The following is a 21,281-nucleotide window of genomic DNA, read 5'->3' on the forward strand; positions in this document are numbered from 1 at the left end:
CAAAGTTTTCCCAATTGTTCGGACTGACTGACCTTCATTTCTTAAAGTAATGATGGCCACTCGTTTTTCTTTACTTAGCTGGTTTTTTCTTGCCATAATACAAATTCTAACAGTCTATTCAGTAGGACTATCAGCTGTGTACTATATCCACCTCCTGCACAACACAACTGATGGTCCCAACCCCATTTATAAGGCTTGAAATCCCACTTATTAAACCTGACAGGGCACACCTGTGAAGTGAAAACCATTTCAGGTGACTACCTCTTGAAGCTCATCAACAGAATACCAAGAGTGTGCGGAGCAGTAATCAAAGCAAAAGGTGGCTACTTTGAAGAACCTAGAATATAAGACATATTTTCAGTTGTTTCACACTTTCTTGTTCAGTATATAATTCCACATGTGTTAATTCATAGTTTTGATGCCTTCAGTGTGAAGCTACAATACTCATAGTCATGAAAATAAAGACAACTCTTTGAATGAGAAGGTGTGTCCTAACTTTTGGTCTGTACTGTATGTATTTAATTACCAAGCTAGTCTTATAGATCAAGGGGATAATTTCACCAAGCCAGGTGAAAAACCTTTATTCAGAGATGACTGGAGTAGGAGAGCTAGCCCTGCTGCTGCTTACAGGAGAGGAAGTCCTGCCATCCAAACTTTTTAAAACTGCAGCCATCCTTGCCTGCTTTCTAGGTTTTAGTGCATGTTTTTCTGTCTGCTGTCAGGAGCTTGTGTTCACCTGCGTGCAAACGCAGGTAACTCAGTGTGTCAGCGTTGGTGAGACAGAGTAGTCTGGTTGGTGGGGCGGGGTGACCCACCAACCAGGGAAACGCTGCAGGTGCTTCCTCAGATTAGAACTATTCCGGCTGCTGGCCTTGCACATTGCATCACAAATATTGCAGCGAACGTAATCTGCACCGCATTTTGAAAAGTGGAGTCATACTTTCCAACGCTTTCTATCAGACATGCTTGCTTTGTTAACGGTACCACTACGGTACCACTACTGACGTCATTACGCTCCTGTACGTGCAATGCTGTGTTTCAGTCCGGCATGGAAAATCGCCCACTCTTCCACTCCCTCAGTGTCACGATGATGCGTTTAGGTACCGAAACATGGTACCGTTTGACTTTACGTGAATCAGTACTCGGTAGTATCTAAGGAATTCAGTCGGTACTTAAAAAAGTACCAAATTCGGTACCCATCCCTAATGGAGCGCAACAGCCGTTCCATACAAACCTTTCTGCGTTTAACACGAGTTGATCAGCCAATCACTGCACCCCTGATGTCTGTAAGTGTGGGTGAGAGTATTTTGTAAGAAAACTGTTTTATGCTAAGAAGTTGTTATAATGCAAACAGTGAAATTAATGCTATTTCTACAGTGCTTGTAAAAATAAATCATAACTTTTCTTTTATGGTTGAAAAATTGTCACATTTCAAATGCCAACTCTTCTGTATTATATTGGGATTTTCTTGATAGACAAACACAAAGCAGAGCATAATTGTAAAGTGGAAAGAAAATGATGCCTGGTTTTTACTTTTTTTAAACAATTAAACATTTTAAAAGTTCGCCAGATACAGCTGCAAGTCTCCTTTGTGCATTTAGACACTATTTTTGCCCATTGTTCTTAGTAAGGTAGCTCAAGCCTAGTCATATTAAACAGAAAATATCTGTGAATGTTGGTTTTCAAGTCTTGCCTTTATTTCTCAAATAGATTGAGGTCTAGACCTTGACTGGCCCACATAATGAGTATTAATTAAGACATTCTACTGTAGTTCTAGCTATATGTTTAGCATTGAAGGTGAAAATCCACTCCAGCCTCAATTCTTTTCCAGCCTCTAACAGGTTATTTTCTTTCCCAAGAGTGTCCTCTGTTTAGCTAAATACATCTTGCAGTTAACTCCGACCAGCTTACATGTCCCTCCTAAAGAAAAGCATCCCACTGCAGGATTCTGCAACCACTAGAAGGCCAAAAAAGAAGGTCAAAAAGGTAAACTTTGGTCTCATTTTACCTGAGCATTATACAAATATTAAAATAAACAAAGATGGTCTCTATTTACTAAATAGACCTTTTAAAGAAATTGTTTGCACTGGATTTTCTTCAAAAGGACCAGATAAAAGGTTGGATTGCTTGTCTCCATTGTTTAATAAAGAGTAAAGCTGAATTCAAATGTGCACCACAGTTATCATACCTTTATTTATAAAAAATATTTAGTAACTACTTCATAACTATGTGCTATTTTATGTTGCAAACTTGAAGTTTGTTTATAACATGACAAAATCTGAAGCAGTTCAAGGAGTTCAAGACCCTGTATCTGAGGCATGTAAAATTTACTACTGCAAATCTAACATACATTAGCAGCTGCTCAGCATTTATGAAGTACATTTAAAAAGCTGCAAGATATTAGACATAAATAATAGCTTAACAACTATTCTAAAATTAAACCCACATAAAGAAGCAGAAAAAAACAACAAACCTTGTATTCCTGCCTTCGCTCGGGTCTGTTTAGTCCAGCAGGTTCTGAGATTTTTCTACAAGCTGGTGTCGAAAGTTTCAGAAACGTTGGGGGCCGGAGCTATTTTTGTCACCCTTATTGAATATCATATTTAGTGTTGCGCCTTTGGGACCTCAACCCCCTACCTGAATTCTCATCCACAACTAACCAAACTATAGTAACACCTGGAGTCTTAAAGCACTTAAGAAACTGGTGAAGTACTTTTGTGTATCTTGAAAAACCAGTCAACATACGTATAAATTAGACAAAGTACAGTTGCAGACAACCAGTTAAATAAGAGGGGCAATAGATGTGGTTGTGTTTTAGCAGCTTCAACCTGATCTGATAGGGTGTAAATGTGCCTGTCTAAACATGCAGGCAGCAGCAGGGGCTCTGTGTGACCCTCTCACTTACTATCCAGGACATCATAGATGACTGGTATTCCTGTCACAACAATCATGCTGCAGCATGCAGGACACAGATCACTGCAGGCATACTGCTGGTGCATCCTTTAGCTGTTGTGCCTGGAGTACTTACATTGATCATAGCATTGGAAGTGATGCGGAAAAGGGTGGCTCGCTCGTTAACTGCCTTGATCTTTTCTCCTCCCTCCAATGGGACTTTCAGTCCTTCCAGTTCACTGAGGGAACGCTGCAGGGCGGCTCCATGCTTGGCGATGAGGTCGTTACAAGTGCTGAGGTCATCAAGCTTGCTGACAAGTATCTTCAGGGTACCCTGGATCTCGCTGCGGTCCGACTGCGATGTGGGCTCCTCATCTCCTGAGTCATCTGGAAGGGAGAAGACACGTTATAGGAAGGCTTAACAAAGATAATTTATTTATTCAATTTACACCCAGAAGCATTTTTCTATCCACATAGCATTGGTAAACATTCACACAACCTTATTTAGAAGTGACACACCTCCATTAGAGATGCATTAATTTGACTTGTAGATGCATAACCAAATGTCAGGTTTTTCACTAATAAGTAATGCTCACTATCCATGATCTGACAGAAAGCTTATTGGAGACATTTAGAAAGGAAAACAGTGGTAAATGATAGAGATGCAAGAAGCCATGTCGAAACATATTGCTTTTTTGTAAACAATAGAGACAAGCCATCCAACAATACAAAATGTGCTCACCATGTTAAATAGAGGAGACAGCCTACGGCTGAGCAGAACAATACTGCTCCAATTTAAGCTCTATTTTACATCTGTATAAAACACTTGGCAAAAAAAAAGTCAGACAAACTGAAAACATAGAGGAAATAAGATCATCTATAAGCAACATTGTTGATGCAGTTTATATAACCAGTCAGTGAAAAAGAATGCTACAAATCAGGGAAAAAAATTAGTTTTTATATAAATTTAAACATTTAAATTATTTAAAGGCAGTGTTAGCAATGCACCAAGAAAGTGGCTGGTGACGATTCTGGTAAGGAAACGTTGTTTTTCTTTCCTTACCAGCTGGTCAGAACCTCAAAACTCCTTTTTTTTTTTATCAGTGAATGCACCATACCTAAGCACTACCAGGTTGTATAACATTAAACATTCTTTAGTGTTGAAGTTGTTACTGTTGGCAGAATGCTTAAAATTTGTCATTTTCAGTATCAGTGAGTTGTTTGGAAATGAACTCAGAGGAAGCACGAAATGTGTAAGAAGACACTTAAAAGGAAACTGTATTTTCTTCGTAGGCGTCCTGGCAGTTCATTCAGGCTGCCACAACACATAAAAAGACTTCGGCAGTGCTGGTCATTTAACTGCTTTGCCATTTAGAACTATTGCAGTATCGGTCAATCCAGATCCAACCTTGTTGGTCACACTAAGAAGGGATCTGTCACACAAAGTCAGCCCATACATGGTTTCGGGATGTTTCAGCCAATTGGCAAAGGGTCAAACTCACCGTTGGAGGACTTTAGTAGAGAGCATGAAGGCTACTGGAGTTCAGCAAAGTTGCTCTTATCCTTTTGAGCTTTTGATCTCTGTCTGTCATGGATGCATTCTATATTTTAGAGCTGCACAATGTATCAAATTTTGTATTGCAGTATTGCAAATCCAACGGTTTGTTTGGATGCAATATTTAGGATACTATAATCAAGCATCATGCATTCACACTCTGCATGACTATAATATATTTGGAAAGTTTGGTAGATTGTAACTGCGCTTAATGTCCATGCCGGATGCATATTTTTTAGAGGACAAGATCCTAAAGTTCACAGAGAGTGGTGGTGGCATTATGGAATGGTAAAGAAACAAGAGAGTCAGAAAATGTGGGTCAAACATAATCAATATCATCATTGTGAATTTTATCACTAAAATCCTTGAATACAACAACACTTTCACACACACAATATTACATTGTCTCCGCCTCTAATATAAATATTTATTGGCCATTCATTGCAGCGAGGCTTGAAACACAATTATGCAAATTTTATTTATTATAGTTCTTAAAACAAAAAAAAAAGAAGACATTTGGAATCTGTTGAAATTGGTACAGGCAAATCAGAGCTTTTCGAAACCACAGATTGTAAACAGCCACTAATCTCTGATTGACAGTATGTTTATGTTCTATTAAGGCACAATTAACCCAAATAAGATGGGGCTGGTAGGATTGTTCTAAATTGAAAAAAAGAAGATAGCCTACATAGCTAAACCTGAGAAATCACATCAAGGAACTCATCACCCCAAAAAATATTCCTATAATCAGAAAGTTAAAGGATTTCAGTGAGGAAACAAAGTATCTCCAGCATGTAATACTCATTGCTGACCCTTGAGTATCTGCAAAGGGCTGGACTGCAATCCCATACACAGCTGCATGCAGGATATGCTCTATCACACTAAAAAGACCTGTTATGAGGTTATTACATCCATAGTGAGATGCTACATTGCAGCAACACTTTCTTTAGGAACATGGCAGCTTGTTTGTGACCTTACAGAGGAGAGAATATCCCCCATGTCAACCCAATTTACAACATAATAGTATAACATCTCTGCCCGGATGGTGGCAATTATGCTAATGTGGTAGCTGCAGATCCAAAATTACATTATGTTGTAACCCTCTTTAATCTAGAAGACTGTGCTAGCACAACAACCCTGGCAAAGATAAAAACTCTTATGTTGGAGAGGAATTTGAAAAGGTCAATAAAGCTCATGCATCTAAAATATTGAACAAATGAAAAAAAAGGCTGGACGGCCTGAGTTAAGGTTATCTATTCAAATATTACAACTTACTAATAGCTCTGTCACATTTATACATCAGTTCGAGGTACGTCTAAAGCAGAGCCACTGTGCGCCACACAATGCCTTTTGGCCTATTGCAGGTATAATATAATGCAGAAAATGTCCGCCAACAGACATCTCCATTGGGTACCAAATGGGGGAGAGGTGAAATTACCAGTGCATCCCCCTGCATTACACCTCTGCTCAGTTGTAAAGGAAATAGCTGCTAATGTTGCTAATAATAAAAAAGGCTAAATGTTAACACTGGACTCCGACCGACACTGATATTTAGAGCAAACACTAGTCAGAACCCGTAGCAATTTACCCTGCTGACTGCAGTTTATCACCAAAGATGATGCAAAATACTACGAACACAGACACTGAACAGGGCTGCTATTGAACACATTTGCACGGACCAAATCCATTAATACACTTCAAAAGAAATCTGCTTTTCAATCAATTGCTCAACCGAATCCAAGGCACTTATTTCTATGAAGGATATTACCACTACTACTAAGTGTTAAACAGGGATGCGACACTTGTCATATAGTGTAATACTAATTAGTAATATTTTTCTGCTCTTCAGTAAAAATAACCAGCTGCCATTAAAAATTTTTGCCGTGGAATAGATAATGGTATTGAGTTTTTTTTATTAAATTTTGGTATCAAGTTTGAAATCTTCCATAATCCCAAAAGTGAAACATGGTAATGGCAGCATCTTGATGTGGGGATGCTTGTCTTCAGCAGGGACAAACATTAATGGAAAGATGGATAATGCTAACTACAGGGGAGTCATGGAAGAAAATCTGTTAGAGACTGAAAAAGACTTGAGACTAGGGAGGAGGTTCACCTACCAGCAGGACGACTCTATGACCTAAAGCCAGAGACTCAAATAGATTTAAATACATTTGAGCGTATGGTTTTAACGTGACAAAATGTGAAAATGGTATATATAGTTTTCAAAGTTGTTGTTTTTTAATTCCCAACTGTTTCTGATGCACAGAGAGAAAACTGTACAAATGAGAGAAGAGAACAGGAGAATGTCTCACCATGTTTGCATTCCTGGGCATCCATTTTCAGCCAAAGGTAACCAGAGTTCACTGAGTAACAAGCAGCACAAAACACACACTACACTCTAAACACTGAGGTGCTGTAAGTTGTCAAACAGACTTTCAGAGTGACACACAAGACCGGACCGTGAGCAAAAACACACACAAATAAACAATTCAGCTTAGGATTTGTGCAGCAGACCTCCAACAACAACAACAGCAAACCTGGATTTGAAAATGAGACCAGGAATCCGCCTGTCGCAAGCCAAGAGATGATAAGGTATCAAATCACCCTGGACTGCAATACAGTCACTGATGTAAAAGTAAAGGTACAGAAAAAAGAAGGCTGAGTACATTGAGGAGATATCTGCAGGGAATGTGATCCTATTCAAGTGCAAGTGATAATGTTAGTGTGTTCTGAGAGTTGGAGAGGATAATAAAATCAGACTTTAATTAGGGAAGCATGACCATGATAGAACAGCTACAAGTTTACTGGCCAGTTAGCATAGTTTCACATTTCCTTCCACAAAAACATAATTATCTCCCTCCTAACAATATTTAATTGTATAAATGCAGTATAAATGAGACACTCTTTTACTGGTTCTGAACAGATGTCTCTCTGGTCTGTTTTGGTGAAGAAAAGCTGAGTCAAACAGTGAAGCTACTGATTTACTATTTGCAGTCTCCCAATATACATATTTTAAAGTATAAAAGCAGGTTGTTATTAGGAAGCAAATATTTCACCATATTTCACCAATCTCCCCAAGTCTTTGGGGAGATTGGTGTTTTTTTGCTGGAACTATGTTTTAACTGTCTAGACGTCTAGCAGGCACTGAAGCGGTTTGCAGCCAAGCTTGAAGCAGCAAGGATGGGGGTCAGTCCCTCTAAATCTGAGGCTGATAGGCAGAGGAGTGCAATTATCCAGATGTTTTGTTCCAGAGAGATGGTTAGGTAAACCAGGACATCAGCAGATTGGAGCTTTGTCTTCATGTCTTAATGTGGATGCTGCTCCCGTCTGCTTTGGTGAACATAGAACTGAGTCAAAAATGCAAAGCTTTTCATTTACTCGTCGATATGGATCAACAGAACGAGATTCCACATACAAGCAGCTGAAAGGAGCTCCTTTAGCTGGGTCACCCTTGGATATAGGGTGAAGAGCTCCCTCATCTGGGGAGAGGCTCAGAGTAAAGCCCAAAAGGGCTCAGCTGAAGTGGTTTGGGCATCTGATCAGGATGCCTCCTGGGCGCCTCCCTTTCTAGGCACGTCCAACAGGGAGGAGACTCCAGCGCTGACTTGGATAAGACAGGGACGTTTCCCTTCTGGACTGGGAACACCTTGTGATCACCCAGAATGAGCTGAAGAGTGTTGCTGGGTAGAGGGATGTCGGGATTTTCCTAGACCGGTTATCAGTGCGACCCAAACTCAGATAAGTGGAAGACAATGGATGTATGGAAAGTTTCCATGTGCAGCTCACATGGAAATCTTTTAAAATCAGGGATTAGCATCCTAGGTTTCTGCTAGGTTTTACAACCAGTGTGCCATACTAAAAACAACAAAACAAATCAACAAAACATTTGTTGTAGACAAATGTTCAGAGACAAAAGTTTCACTGAGCAGTCACCACTAACTGAGCTATACTATGTTGTATGCCCTGCATCACATTCAACTTTCAGAGAGTGAAATTACATATTGAGTGAAGATCATTTTACGTCTGCTGAGAGAGAGAAAATGGGACGCACAGGAGAGCCCATAAAAAAGGTAGGAAATCCTCTGGATAAATTAACCTCTGTGTCAAACAGATTCCTTCTTATATCCACAGAGTAAAGACCTGTTCTTGTATTTTTACTCACTGACAGCAGTTGTTTTTTAGTGTGCAACACATGAAATCACAACTAACAGCTAATCAGCTGTACGATACACTGGGCCGTCACTGTGCATTCAATGACTAAGCTCCAAAGTAAAGAACTAGGTAATGGAAAGCTAGCAAGGTGAGAAGATACCAAATGAAGACATTTTGTTGTTTATATTACTTAAATGTACCTTGGTTCCACTCGGTAAAGACGAGGAGTACTTCCTTTCAAAAATAAAATGACATGAGTACCAAAGCATTTGCTCATAGACCTTAACCTCTGACAACTTCTGTTTCCACAGAAAAAAACTGAGGTTTAAAGTATTGACTACCTGCTCCTCGAAAAATGTAGTGGTACTTAAAGCTTTTTAGAATAATGTCAGAAATAGCTCTTATGCAATTTCCTCTCAGGTCACTCAGTTGAATGTATAGCATCGACAAAATATCAAGCACCACCCGACAAGCCTACATGCTCAAGAGGAAGTTCCATTTAAAATCTGTGAACATCAGCAGTAAATCACTTGACACAAAAATTAAATAAAAGCTTTTATACAAACATTGAGTAACTAAATTGTTTATTTATGATGACTATTTATTTGTTCTGCGTCGGTTCTTTCTAATTTGCAAGGCATTTCTTCACACAAGCAGATGGATGGGTTCTCATACCAAACTCAATGTCGAGAGGCAAGGACAGAAGCCCATTACCACACTGGTCATGCCTCAAGGTTACATTACCTCCCCCCTTCCCGTACAGCCAAGCACCTCCAAGAACATTCTATAGCAACACATAAGCAAGCCAGTTTCTAGTTTATCAGCTGGCATGTGCAGTTCCTTTTGTTGCATGTAACCTGTATGTTTTTGAAATAAAATACATAAAATTCAAATTCAATTCAAAAATACTTCATTAATCCCAAAGGGAAATTAAATGTTGTAGCTCATATTATGCAGGTTTCTTCAAAGAGCTGTTGTAGATGCTGATGGCTGTGAGCAGGAAGGATCTCCTGTAGCGGTTTGTTTTAGAGCAGATCTGAAGAAGCCTCTGACTGGGTTAGACACTCTGTTGTTATACAACAGTCTCATGAAGAGGATGCTCAGGGTTCTCCTTAATGTTCTTTATTTTATGAAGAATCCTTCTTTGTACAATGATCTCCAGAGGTTCCAGAGGAGTCCCCAGAACAGAGACAGCCTTCTTTATCAGTTTGTTGAGCTTTTTTTAAGTTCCTGCCTCTGATGCTGCTTCCCCAGCAGATGATGGCGGAAGAGATCACACTCTCCACAACAGACTTATAGAAGATATGCTGCATCTTGCTGCAAACACCAAAGGACCTAAGCTTCCTCAAGAAGTACAGTCTGCTCTGTCCCTTCTTGTAGATGGCTTCACAGTCTGTTGTCCAGGTGAACAACAAGGTATTTATACTCCTCCACCACCTCCACTTCTTCTCCCATGATGGAAAAAGTGTCTGACCTATTCTTGTTTTTCTTAATAACTACAATCATCTCCTTTGTTTTATTCACGTTCAAGAACAAGCAATATGTAATATAGTATGCATAAATTTAGACACGTATGGATTTATGTACATATCAAAGCCATTTAAACCAACATTCACATAGACACACACCTGCATGCATAGTGCATATGCACATAATTGGTATTAATGGTAAAAATTTATATCTCAAGTCATAATGAATGAACCCTTTATAACTCTAACAAGCCTAACAGCAATAAAGCACATGACAGAATATAAAACACAATTAAAGTCAAACTTTTGAATGTATTTTAATAAAGGCAGGGGGCAGCTTGTTCCAGAGAGAAGACGCACAGGGAGCACCCTTCCCAGACCTTCATGTCATTCAGGGAACAGCAAAAAGGCCTTTGTCTTCTTACATGAGGAACCAGATCAGGTCAGAAATGGTGAGGAAGTCAGATATGTGTGGCGAGGTCAAACCACAAAGAGTTTTAAAGGTTATTCTGAAATGAACCAAGAGCTACTGAAGTGAATTTGGCATTGAAGCAATATGATAAAACTGCTCTTCTTGAGTTGAAAGTGGATTATTTTGATGATTTTGCAAACTGCATTATAGTCATATTTTCATGTATTGTATTGTGAGCTCACTAAACCCCACTGACAAGTGGCAAAAGTATTGGAACCAACAAGTATAAACTGGCATGTGCAACAACTTGCAACAAGTTAATTTTTAATCCTGTTGCAATTAATAATTATAGGTCAATAATTTCAGATAATTTCGGTGTGAGAATATTCTTCCTAACTGCCTCAATTCAGCTATATGAAGCAGTTTGATGGCACTGATAAAAACACTGCACTTTTTAACAGTTCATAAAGTTTAAACACTATCAATGAATCCACCTTTTTGCTCTCCTGCACGCTGCAGCAGACATTACATTTCTAAATTGTGCCATTTTTATTTAGAAAGCATATGGCAAAAAAATAGATGTACATATTGTTTATGTTTGGCCAGGTCAGTTCCGTTTAAATAGCCCCTCTACTTTGCAAAAGCTGGTTGACTCAAAAAGTTATTAATAACTGACTAAAAACTAAAAGTTAATAACATCTTGGTAAAATCATTAGATGAAAGCTAACGAATAAAACTACAGGATCTAATTAATTATGACCATTTTTATAAGACATAGTAGCCTGTTGTATTTTCATAGTTGTGAAAACCTCAGGCAAGAACATGTAAACAGAATAATTGCAAGTTATTAATAATTACAATTCTATTTTCACAGCACACTGCAACAAATCCAACACATTTCAGAGGATAAATCCTTTCTGCAACTTACACTTGGTCCTTCCCTATTAGCCCCCTGTACAGGTCCTTCTCAAAATATTAGCATATTGTGATAAAGTTAATTATTTTCCATAATGTAATGATGAAAATTTAACATTCATATATTTTAGATTCATTGCACACTAACTGAAATATTTCAGGTCTTTTATTGTCTTAATACGGATGATTTTGGCATACAGCTCATGAAAACCCAAAATTCCTATCTCACAAAATTAGCATATCATTAAAAGGGTCTCTAAACGAGCTATGAACCTAATCATCTGAATCAACGAGTTAACTCTAAACACCTGCAAAAGATTCCTGAGGCCTTTAAAACTCCCAGCCTGGTTCATCACTCAAAACCCCAATCATGGGTAAGACTGCCGACCTGACTGCTGTCCAGAAGGCCACTATTGACACCCTCAAGCAAGAGGGTAAGACACAGAAAGAAATTTCTGAACGAATAGGCTGTTCCCAGAGTGCTGTATCAAGGCACCTCAGTGGGAAGTCTGTGGGAAGGAAAAAGTGTGGCAGAAAACGCTGCACAACGAGAAGAGGTGACCGGACCCTGAGGAAGATTGTGGAGAAGGGCCGATTCCAGACCTTGGGGGACCTGCGGAAGCAGTGGACTGAGTCTGGAGTAGAAACATCCAGAGCCACCGTGCACAGGCGTGTGCAGGAAATGGGCTAAAGGTGCCGCATTCCCCAGGTCAAGCCACTTTTGAAGCAGAAACAGCGGCAGAAGCGCCTGACCTGGGCTACAGAGAAGCAGCACTGGACTGTTGCTCTGTGGTCCAAAGTACTTTTTTCGGATGAAAGAAAATTCTGCATGTCATTCGGAAATCAAGGTGCCAGAGTCTGGAGGAAGACTGGGGAGAAGGAAATGCCAAAATGCCAGAAGTCCAGTGTCAAGTACCCACAGTCAGTGATGGTCTGGGGTGCCGTGTCAGCTGCTGGTGTTGGTCCACTGTGTATTATCAAGGGCAGGGTCAATGCAGCTAGCTATCAGGAGATTTTGGAGCACTTCATGCTTCCATCTGCTGAAAAGCTTTATGGAGATGAAGATTTCATTTTTCAGCACGACCTGGCACCTGCTCACAGTGTCAAAACCACTGGTAAATGGTTTACTGACCATGGTATCACTGTGCTCAATTGGCCTGCCAACTCTCCTGACCTGAACCCCATAGAGAATCTGTGGGATATTGTGAAGAGAACGTTGAGAGACTCAAGACCCAACACTCTGGATGAGCTAAAGGCCGCTATCGAAGCATCCTGGGCCTCCATAAGACCTCAGCAGTGCCACAGGCTGATTGCCTCCATGCCATGCCGCATTGAAGCAGTCATTTCTGCCAAAGGATTCCCGACCAAGTATTGAGTGCATAACTGTACATGATTATTTGAAGGTTGATGTGTTTTGTATTAAAAACACTTTTCTTTTATTGGTCGGATGAAATATGCTAATTTTGTGAGATAGGAATTTTGGGTTTTCATGAGCTGTATGCCAAAATCATCCGTATTAAGACAATAAAAGACCTGAAATATTTCAGTTAGTGTGCAATGAATCTAAAATATATGAATGTTAAATTTTCATCATTACATTATGGAAAATAATGAACTTTATCACAATATGCTAATATTTTGAGAAGGACCTGTACTTTTACTACAAAACGTCTGAATATGGGTAATAAAGAGAACAGGGTAAGAGGGAGCAGGAGAATGTAATTAGGTGAAGAGCAGTCTGCTATCTCACTGTCAAGTTTTGTCTCTTTGCTAGTCCCAGAGGACAGGCTGTCAGATCATTGGAGCCAGGCCTCCAGCTGACAACACATCACCCTGTTGGCAGAAAAATGAGGACAAAGAGTACACAGACACATGAGGCAGATATTGCCCCTTTGCTTTTTAAAACTGTACATAATTTAAGGAGAGACAAAGGTCCCGTATTCCCCTTTTAAACACAATCTAATGTTTAGTTTAGTTAAAACTGATAGTTTCAGCAGCAACACCATCTTAAACATTCCCAGGAAGGTGTGAGCTTACGTCACGTGATAATTTGGAAATAAATGAGAATCAATTTTGCACATTTCATAGATTGAAAATGGTGGACAAAGTCTTCCACTGTGAGATGTGATAAGAACTTAAGGTTCTTAAAGTACTTTTAAATTAACTGCTGGTGGTCATTAGGTGATGGCACCAATTTTATTTGCTTCCAAAATTCTAACATTTGGAAAACAGCTACTTCTTTTGGAATGAGAAGCCGATACAATTTCCCAAATCTATTCTTTATGACATTATGCAGTTTAACTAACTCTAGACAGTTTTAACCCTTTAAGAATATCCAATTTGCTACAAAATAGTTTACTTAAAAACTAATTGTATGTCTAATTGAATTAACATTTTAAGAGTGATTTTAAGCTTAATAAACCCATTCAAATTTGGTTCTTCAAGACTAGAAAACCATCATATTATCAACTTGCAGTTTCAGAATGTAAAAAGGTGGATGATGTAAAGAGCATTTATGTTGAACTGTTATTGCATTTTTTTACAAAACTTGACACTAAGTATTTGCAAGATAAATATATACAGTTATATTCAATAAATTTGAATATGCGTTCCGATTAGGTGCGTTTGTCAAAATAAAAGTACCTTTGAAAGTAAACAACAGGTAAACTGGTATTAAACATACTTTTCATTAGGCCCACATTTCTACATTAAACATGTACTGAATCGCTACTTGTTGCATTTGCGAAAGACACAAAGTTCTTTCGTGAATAACGGCCAAAGTGTTTTACAAGTAGTAACACCAAACAGAAACAACCACATACTTTGTCAAGTTTTAGCCCACAAATACCTTTAAATGAATGCAAAGACAGTCATTTTACAAGGATTTTAAGGAAATACCATATATAGTAATATTTCAAACACAGAGAGCAAAGACAGGAAGAATAATAGAGTATGTATAAGTAAAGTGGAAAAATGAAAAGCAGGTTGGAAGCAGTAGAGGATGAACAGGGATGCTTCCCAGGAGATGGAAGTGTAATCCTGTGCCTATAATTGCTAACTGACTCCATACCTCCCCTGAGATACATAAGAAGGAGACAAACTGAGGAGACATATGGTTTAATCCAGTAATATGGTTCTCGATTCTCCAGAAGCAAATGAGAAAAAGCACAGTGCAACTTATCACTGTCCCCAAAGTTTCAGCGAATCAGCTCTGGCAGCGTATCTAATCCAACACACACAGAAAGACCCAAACAAATGAGAAGATTAACATCCACTGCAGCAAGTAAGCAATGAGTTTTAATTCAGCAGCATGTGCTGTAATAGACAAAAAGAGAGAACAGTCTGACTCATGGGTCGTTGTTTATACACTGCTATGCTGAATTCGTTTTGGGTCAAACTTTGAATAACTTTGGCTTACTGCAGTGCTCATACAGAAAGGTAAGGTCATGAGTTGCTCTAAACCCTGAGAATACTAAGTGAGCATCTCGACATATTTTGGTAGTAATGTCAGAATAATACAGCAATGAAAATGTCTTACTTTGGAGAACTTTGGAGCAAGTCTTAGTACTTTTGTTAAGCATCTAAAGAACTCTGTGGACAAATTTTCAGTATCTGTAGGAAGCAGTGGCAGATGCTGGTCTTTCAAGAAGGGGAAGCTCAATTTCAAGATCGCTGATTCGCTCATTTCGCTGTCAATCAAAAATGGATTCAGCCTCAGACAGATCATCATGCAGAAGCCGAGCATCCAGGCCAGCCCACTGCCCCATAGACCCCCAGAGACGCTGAGCGTCCGATTGGCGGGACAAAGCCCAGCATTTATCCAATGACTCGTCTCGTTTCGCTGCAGCCGAGGCTGCCCCATAGACCCCCAGAGACACTGAGCGTCCGATGGGCGGGACAAAGCCCAGCATTTATCCAATGACTCGTCTCGTTTCGCTGCAGCCGAGGCTGCCCCATAGACCCCCAGAGACGCTGAGCGTCCGATGGGCGGGACAAAGCCCAGCATTTATCCAATGACTCGTCTCGTTTCGCTGCAGCCGAGGCTGCCCCATAGACCCCCAGAGACGCTCAGCGTCTGATGGACGGTACAAAGCCCAGCATTTTTGCTTTGCTATTGAACTCACTGTTTAAAGCACTGTGAAGCTGCGGGAATGAGTGAGAGGAAAGCCGTGTCGTTACCAGTGATAAGAAGCTGATTCTGAACAAACGTTGAGTGCGTTGTAGTGCATATTTAGTCAATGACATGTACACACGACACTATATATTTGATCACTTATTTTTTGACATTTTAGGGGAAGCTGAGCTTCCCTTGCAGTCTTAGAGCAATCGCCACTGGTAGGAAGTCCTGTTTGCAGTTTGCTGGAGCCATGTAAGGGACACAGAAAACATGTGGAAGAAGGAAGAAGGTGTTGTAGATAGCTGAGACTAAACTTAAACCTATATGCAAAATGCAATGTGTAGTGTATAACTAATACTCCTCATCACACTGAACACACCATTCGCACAATGAGACGTGGTCTTCCAGCAGGACCACAACCCTAAACATTCTGGCAGAGCAACAACAAAAATGATTTGATCAAACCTAAATCTATTTGTGAATTAGTGGCAAAACATGAAAATAGATCCTGATCCTGGTTGCAAGTGGCTGAAATAAACCTTCCTCCATAGGCTCACTAGGGTGAGGAGCTTGGTAATCTGGTGGGGAGCATGGAGTAGACCCGTGGACACCTTGGGATTCCACAGAATCAGCAAAAAACACATTAGCAAAAAACAATGGATTGATGGATGATGTTTACAGATGCTTTGAAAAGAATAGGCAAAAATCTTAGTCTCTAGATGTGCAAGCAGGTAAAGACATAACCCGAAAGATCTGCAGCGGCTATTGCATAAAAAGATGATTCTACATTACAAATGTACATTACACTGTTAAAACTTAAACAGATAAATATTTTTTACAGGAAAAGTCATGTCCTATGTTAGGATTTTAAGTTTAAATTGCTAATACAGATCTAAATCCAATTACGCTGGAATATCTATATTGTTTGTGTAGCTTGTCACATTTGATGTAATTTTTTTATTCAGAGACATAATGCATAGTTTTTAAGTGGAAGGGTAGATAAACTGAAATTTAAAAACAAATTGTTTATCCAATACGTTGTGCTTTAAAAGTGCATCAACATAATTTATATGTAAAAAAATATTTTCCTGAAAAAACTATCAATAGATAAATGCAGTGGAAAGTACACATATTTGTGGTTGTGACAATAAGTGCCAAAGTTTAATAGGTATCACTACAGATCTCTGTAGATCTGAACATTGGTTTTAGGGGAAAAAATATAATATTTATGTAGCATAATACAAACTTGTCATTTGTCAAATATTTTAACTTTCCTATCCCAATGTAGCCTTTCAGATAATACTTTCAATCTGTGATCTACAAGTTTTCTACACTGGGGCTGTACAATATAATAATCTGATGACAATCAGTTGTGATAAATCCACATTTTCCTAACTCCTTTCTTTGTCATTCGTCATGTCAATACACCCTATACTCTCTGGGACCTTTAGTGTCTATGGCTCTATATCTCCGTCTGGTGTGTGCATCTACTGGAGCAAGACTCCATCCAACAGGCTGAATCTATTATTAACATGCTAAATATGAATTCCTGATGAGCAGAAAAACAATGCATTCCATCTGGTCCACGTTGACCCACTTCTGCTGCGCCTCTGATGCATCTCTGGAAGTAACAACAAAGCTTTAACTGTTTTTAGATGAAAGGCCCTATTTACACCTGGCATCAACATTTATCTGCAGTGATCTAAACACTTCCAGGCAGAGCTAAATACATGCGTAGATGCACTAAGATTCATTTCCAGCAATAGCAACTTTAACTGTTCAGTAAACATCTTCCATAAGGTTTAGGAGTGTCTCCATACTTAGATGAGAAAACCCGAATTAAAGCCTCAACTCCAATTCATTCCACATGTGTTCAAGAAGGTTGAGGTCAGGACTCTGTGCAGGTCAGACAGGTTTCTGCACACCCAACTTTCTACACGTGCAGCCATGGAAGTGATTGCAACACGACAATAAATTTGGTGGTATGACCCAATACTTTGGGTAGTATAGTGTATGTCCACTGATGCTGAGCTTTGTAAAGTCCTACATTATTTATTCTCTTATTCTACTCTCCTATCGGGTTGTTTTCCCACACAGAAAAACCTATACAAAGTTGTAGTAAAAATAGTCAATAAAAATGGCGTAAGTGACTGAATGCATCTTTGATGTTACAGAAACATCTGCAGACCTGGTAGCTGCTCAGATGACCATCCACTCTGTGACATCTATATGATGAGTACGCTCATGGCAGTGTTGCTAAGTTATAGGCCTTCCCAGTTCGGCTTCAGAATCCCAACACACTCATTCCCATCATCTTGCTGGATCAACTCATTTGAATGAGGTCATCTGTAAGGAGCCTGTTTGTGGTTGTGTGATTATCAGCAAACTATTATCTCTAAGGGGCTAATTTAACACCCCTCACTGGCCAAATGTGGGAATACTTCTGAAGTGGAGGATAAATTGGGCCAAAACACACTGATTTGAAGTAGAACAGCAATTTGTACAACTAACTTGTCGGGGGCAGCAACCCGGTCTGAGGTGCCACTAGACTGGTGAAAAAAGTAAAAGAACTGAACAGTAATGTGGTGTTACAGTTTTTTTGAACAGTTCGCTAAACCTATCAAACCTTTTTCAAGGGGAGACAAGGGACAAGGAATCAACCAAAAGGAAATGGCAAATTTTTTTTATTAGAAGGGAAAAAGACCTGACAACACAAAGTTACACGACTGCCGCTACTTTGATAAGAGCAACCTTTCAATGTTCTGTTTCCAATGTTAGAAGTGGCTTTTGTAGCCAGATTTTGACAACGGATTAGTTCACAGAAAGATGTAATTGTCACTCCGGTGACAAGTCATCGAAAGGAAAATTATTTCAAAAGCTTATTGGTTTTTTTCAGGCAAATGTTCAAGTTGCTGAAAAAATCTCAAAAGTTATTTAAACTGATGATCCCGACTGATTTTGAAAGATCAATGTAGAAACCTCTAAATTTTTACGAGATCCATCTTGATAACTGTCCAAGTGGCAGTGCAAAGAACGAGCAATGGAGGTTCCCATCAAGTCTGAAAAGTGGCTACAGTTTTTAAAGAGCAGCAGTACATTCACCTCTACATTGAAGTATTTATGTTAATTAATTCTCCAGGTATGTTAGTTAAGATTGAAAGTTTACTGATGGATACTGCGCGTGTCGGTCTCAGCGCTAAGCCTGACCTTGTGCTCTCAACTATCCAAGTTAGAGTTATGTTTGTTTGAGCACACTGACAATGTTTTATTTGTTTCCTCTTGAGCAGGAACACATTAGTACTTCAGTAAGGACTTGTTGAGCACTGTGGCTGGGTGGAGAGCAGCTGTCATCCAACAATTGGGAAGTTGCAAGTTCAAATTCCCTCGCCACATGTCCAAGTGTCTTCGGGTAAGACGCTGCACAGTTTATTGGTGAATGTAAGCTGGATTGTCTGTAAGTCAAATAAAGAACTGTATAGGTATGTTTCAGGATGTTTAACTATTGTTGAGTTTCAGTTTGATAAACAAACTCTTATAGGTTTTTACCATTTGAAGTACTGTTGGTTGTCATAGTACCATCAGTTGTACAAGAACTGTAGGAAGTGATCTATGTAGGTAACAGACTTTACAAACAAAATTTAAAATTACTGTTATTGATTACACTGATTAGTTTTCCATTTTAAATTTTGAAGCTAAATAAATAAGTCTATGAAACTCGACTCAAGTCACTTTGATTTGTGACTTTGATTTTATTTTGTTTTACTTTATTTTGCAACCACACACGGTAATGTCGATATGGTTAAATACTTTCTAATGTTTATGATTAGCAATAGATATTCTTTTAGTGTCTGTACACCAACTTTGCACATCTAGAGAGAAATAGTTGATCATTCTCTCCGCTTATGTTCTCAAACCTTTAACGCCTTTACAGAACAGCTAGTTATACTGTGATGAGATTGCACACATTGTGATCTTTATTTACAAATGAAGAGGTTTTTGAAGGCAATTGGTTGTACTGAATTTTATAAAGGGGTATAAGAGTAAAGGGGACTGAATACAAATGCATGCAACAAGTACCAGATAGTTTTAGTAAACAATTTAGAAAATCACACATTTTAAATGTTATACTTATGCACTATTATGCCCTACTTTGCATTGGTCTATTGCATAAAATAATAATTAAAAAAATACACTGAACTTTCTGGCTGCAATTTGACAAAACGTAAAGATGAAAGAATAAACTGCAATTTGTCGGAACATTGAGCTCCAACAAATTGAAACTAAGCGAGTGATAATATCTCCAACCTAAAGCTCAAATCTTTGCACTAAACTCTGTTGCCATATTTTCTCTTGTAACAGCTCCAACAGTTCCCATCAAAACAGCCAAGTAAGCAAACTGTGAGTCTGAGGCTTAAGATCACAGCTGTTTAACTCTACTACTAGCAAGAAATGACTACAGTCATGGAGAAAAAATTTTGATCAAACACATAATTCATCATTCTTGCAAAGGTAGCAACATATGGAACAACATTAAAAGAAACTTAAAACACAAATAAGGAACGCTCTTCGCTCACCACGGGTGGTAAAGTAACATTGTTTTGTTCTCGGTAATATCCTGCATTATTAAGTAAATGTGCCCAAAACAGTATTTCTTTTGAATGGATGGAGCAAAAAACACTTAATCCCGTGTAATTATCAAATATTCTACTACAGGAAATAAAGAACAGGTTCTAGGACCCTGAGATAAAAGGCTATGCCCTGTCACAGTTGCTGATGCCGTAATCAAGTCAACGTTAAGAACGAGTGCACACAGATGAATACTGCAAACACAACACATTGACACCTGTCACACTCCAGCTCATCCATACGCATATGTTAGGTGGAGTGAAGGCAAGAAAGTGAGCAGAAATGAACATGAGTAAGAGAAACTAATAAACACGGTACAGAGCATGCAGTGCAGAGTGAAAGAGAGGAGATACTCTGCTCTTTTCACAGAGTGAGGCACTGCATTGTTAGAGGATGCTGCAGAAATGTCAGCATCCGTGGTTGACAGGGAGCTGGATGGAAGAGTGACAGATTGCCATTAGTGAAAGAAAGATATACCAAGAAGAAACCTGTCTTCAGACACATGGAGAGGATTATGACAGCTCCGGAGCTGCACCTTTAGCTACAACCCTGGAGCTGTCACCATACTGACCCCGGTTGAGTTTACTCAGACAGCCTGAGTTGCAGAGGGAGCGGATCGTCCTGGGCTCCCAGCAGCTTCGGCCCTTCATCCCCTTTTCTGCAGGCCTGATCCAACTCCACGCTCCCTGAGATGCAACGCTGCCCCTGTGCCACTACGTAATCACAGCTAAGGGAGGGCTGAGGCAATGACTTTCCTTAACCAGCATTACAGCATGCACACAATCCAACTCATACTGAATCACGTACACAGAGGTGGGGTCAGATGCACACATCCCATATAAGTCCTTGGTCCAAACTGCATTGCCTGCCTTTTAGAGACAGACGCACACAATCTGCATATGCTCAATCACAAAGCTCAGCACATTTACAATTCTCCTTCACATGCTTTTCTGAGTGCTGTGCAGCTTGAGGATGAATGGAGGGAGGCGGGGGGAGGTAAGAGGAGACAGGACTCAGCAGCCAGCAATCATCTACAACCAAAACCGGAACACGTTCCTTTTTCTCTCTCACCTCCATATACCTTAACAGCACAGCAGAACAATCTTAAGAAAGGAAAATGGCAAAGGATGACTAACAAATATG

General features: G+C 39.4%; 1 protein-coding gene across 1 annotated transcript in view; it reads right to left on the bottom strand.

Moving 5' to 3' along the window:
- Window positions 1–21,281, bottom strand: part of osbp2b (oxysterol binding protein 2b) — an 80,388-nt gene that overhangs the window by 20,955 nt on the left and 38,152 nt on the right. Inside the window, exon 3 of the mRNA XM_047380931.1 lies at window positions 3,029–3,279. Within this exon, the coding sequence (XP_047236887.1) occupies window positions 3,029–3,279 (251 nt within the window). The remainder of the gene's footprint in view (window positions 1–3,028; window positions 3,280–21,281) is intronic.

This window comes from Girardinichthys multiradiatus, chromosome 12, assembly GCF_021462225.1.
Source record: "Girardinichthys multiradiatus isolate DD_20200921_A chromosome 12, DD_fGirMul_XY1, whole genome shotgun sequence".
In the NCBI taxonomy this organism is placed as follows: Eukaryota; Metazoa; Chordata; class Actinopteri; order Cyprinodontiformes; family Goodeidae; genus Girardinichthys; species Girardinichthys multiradiatus.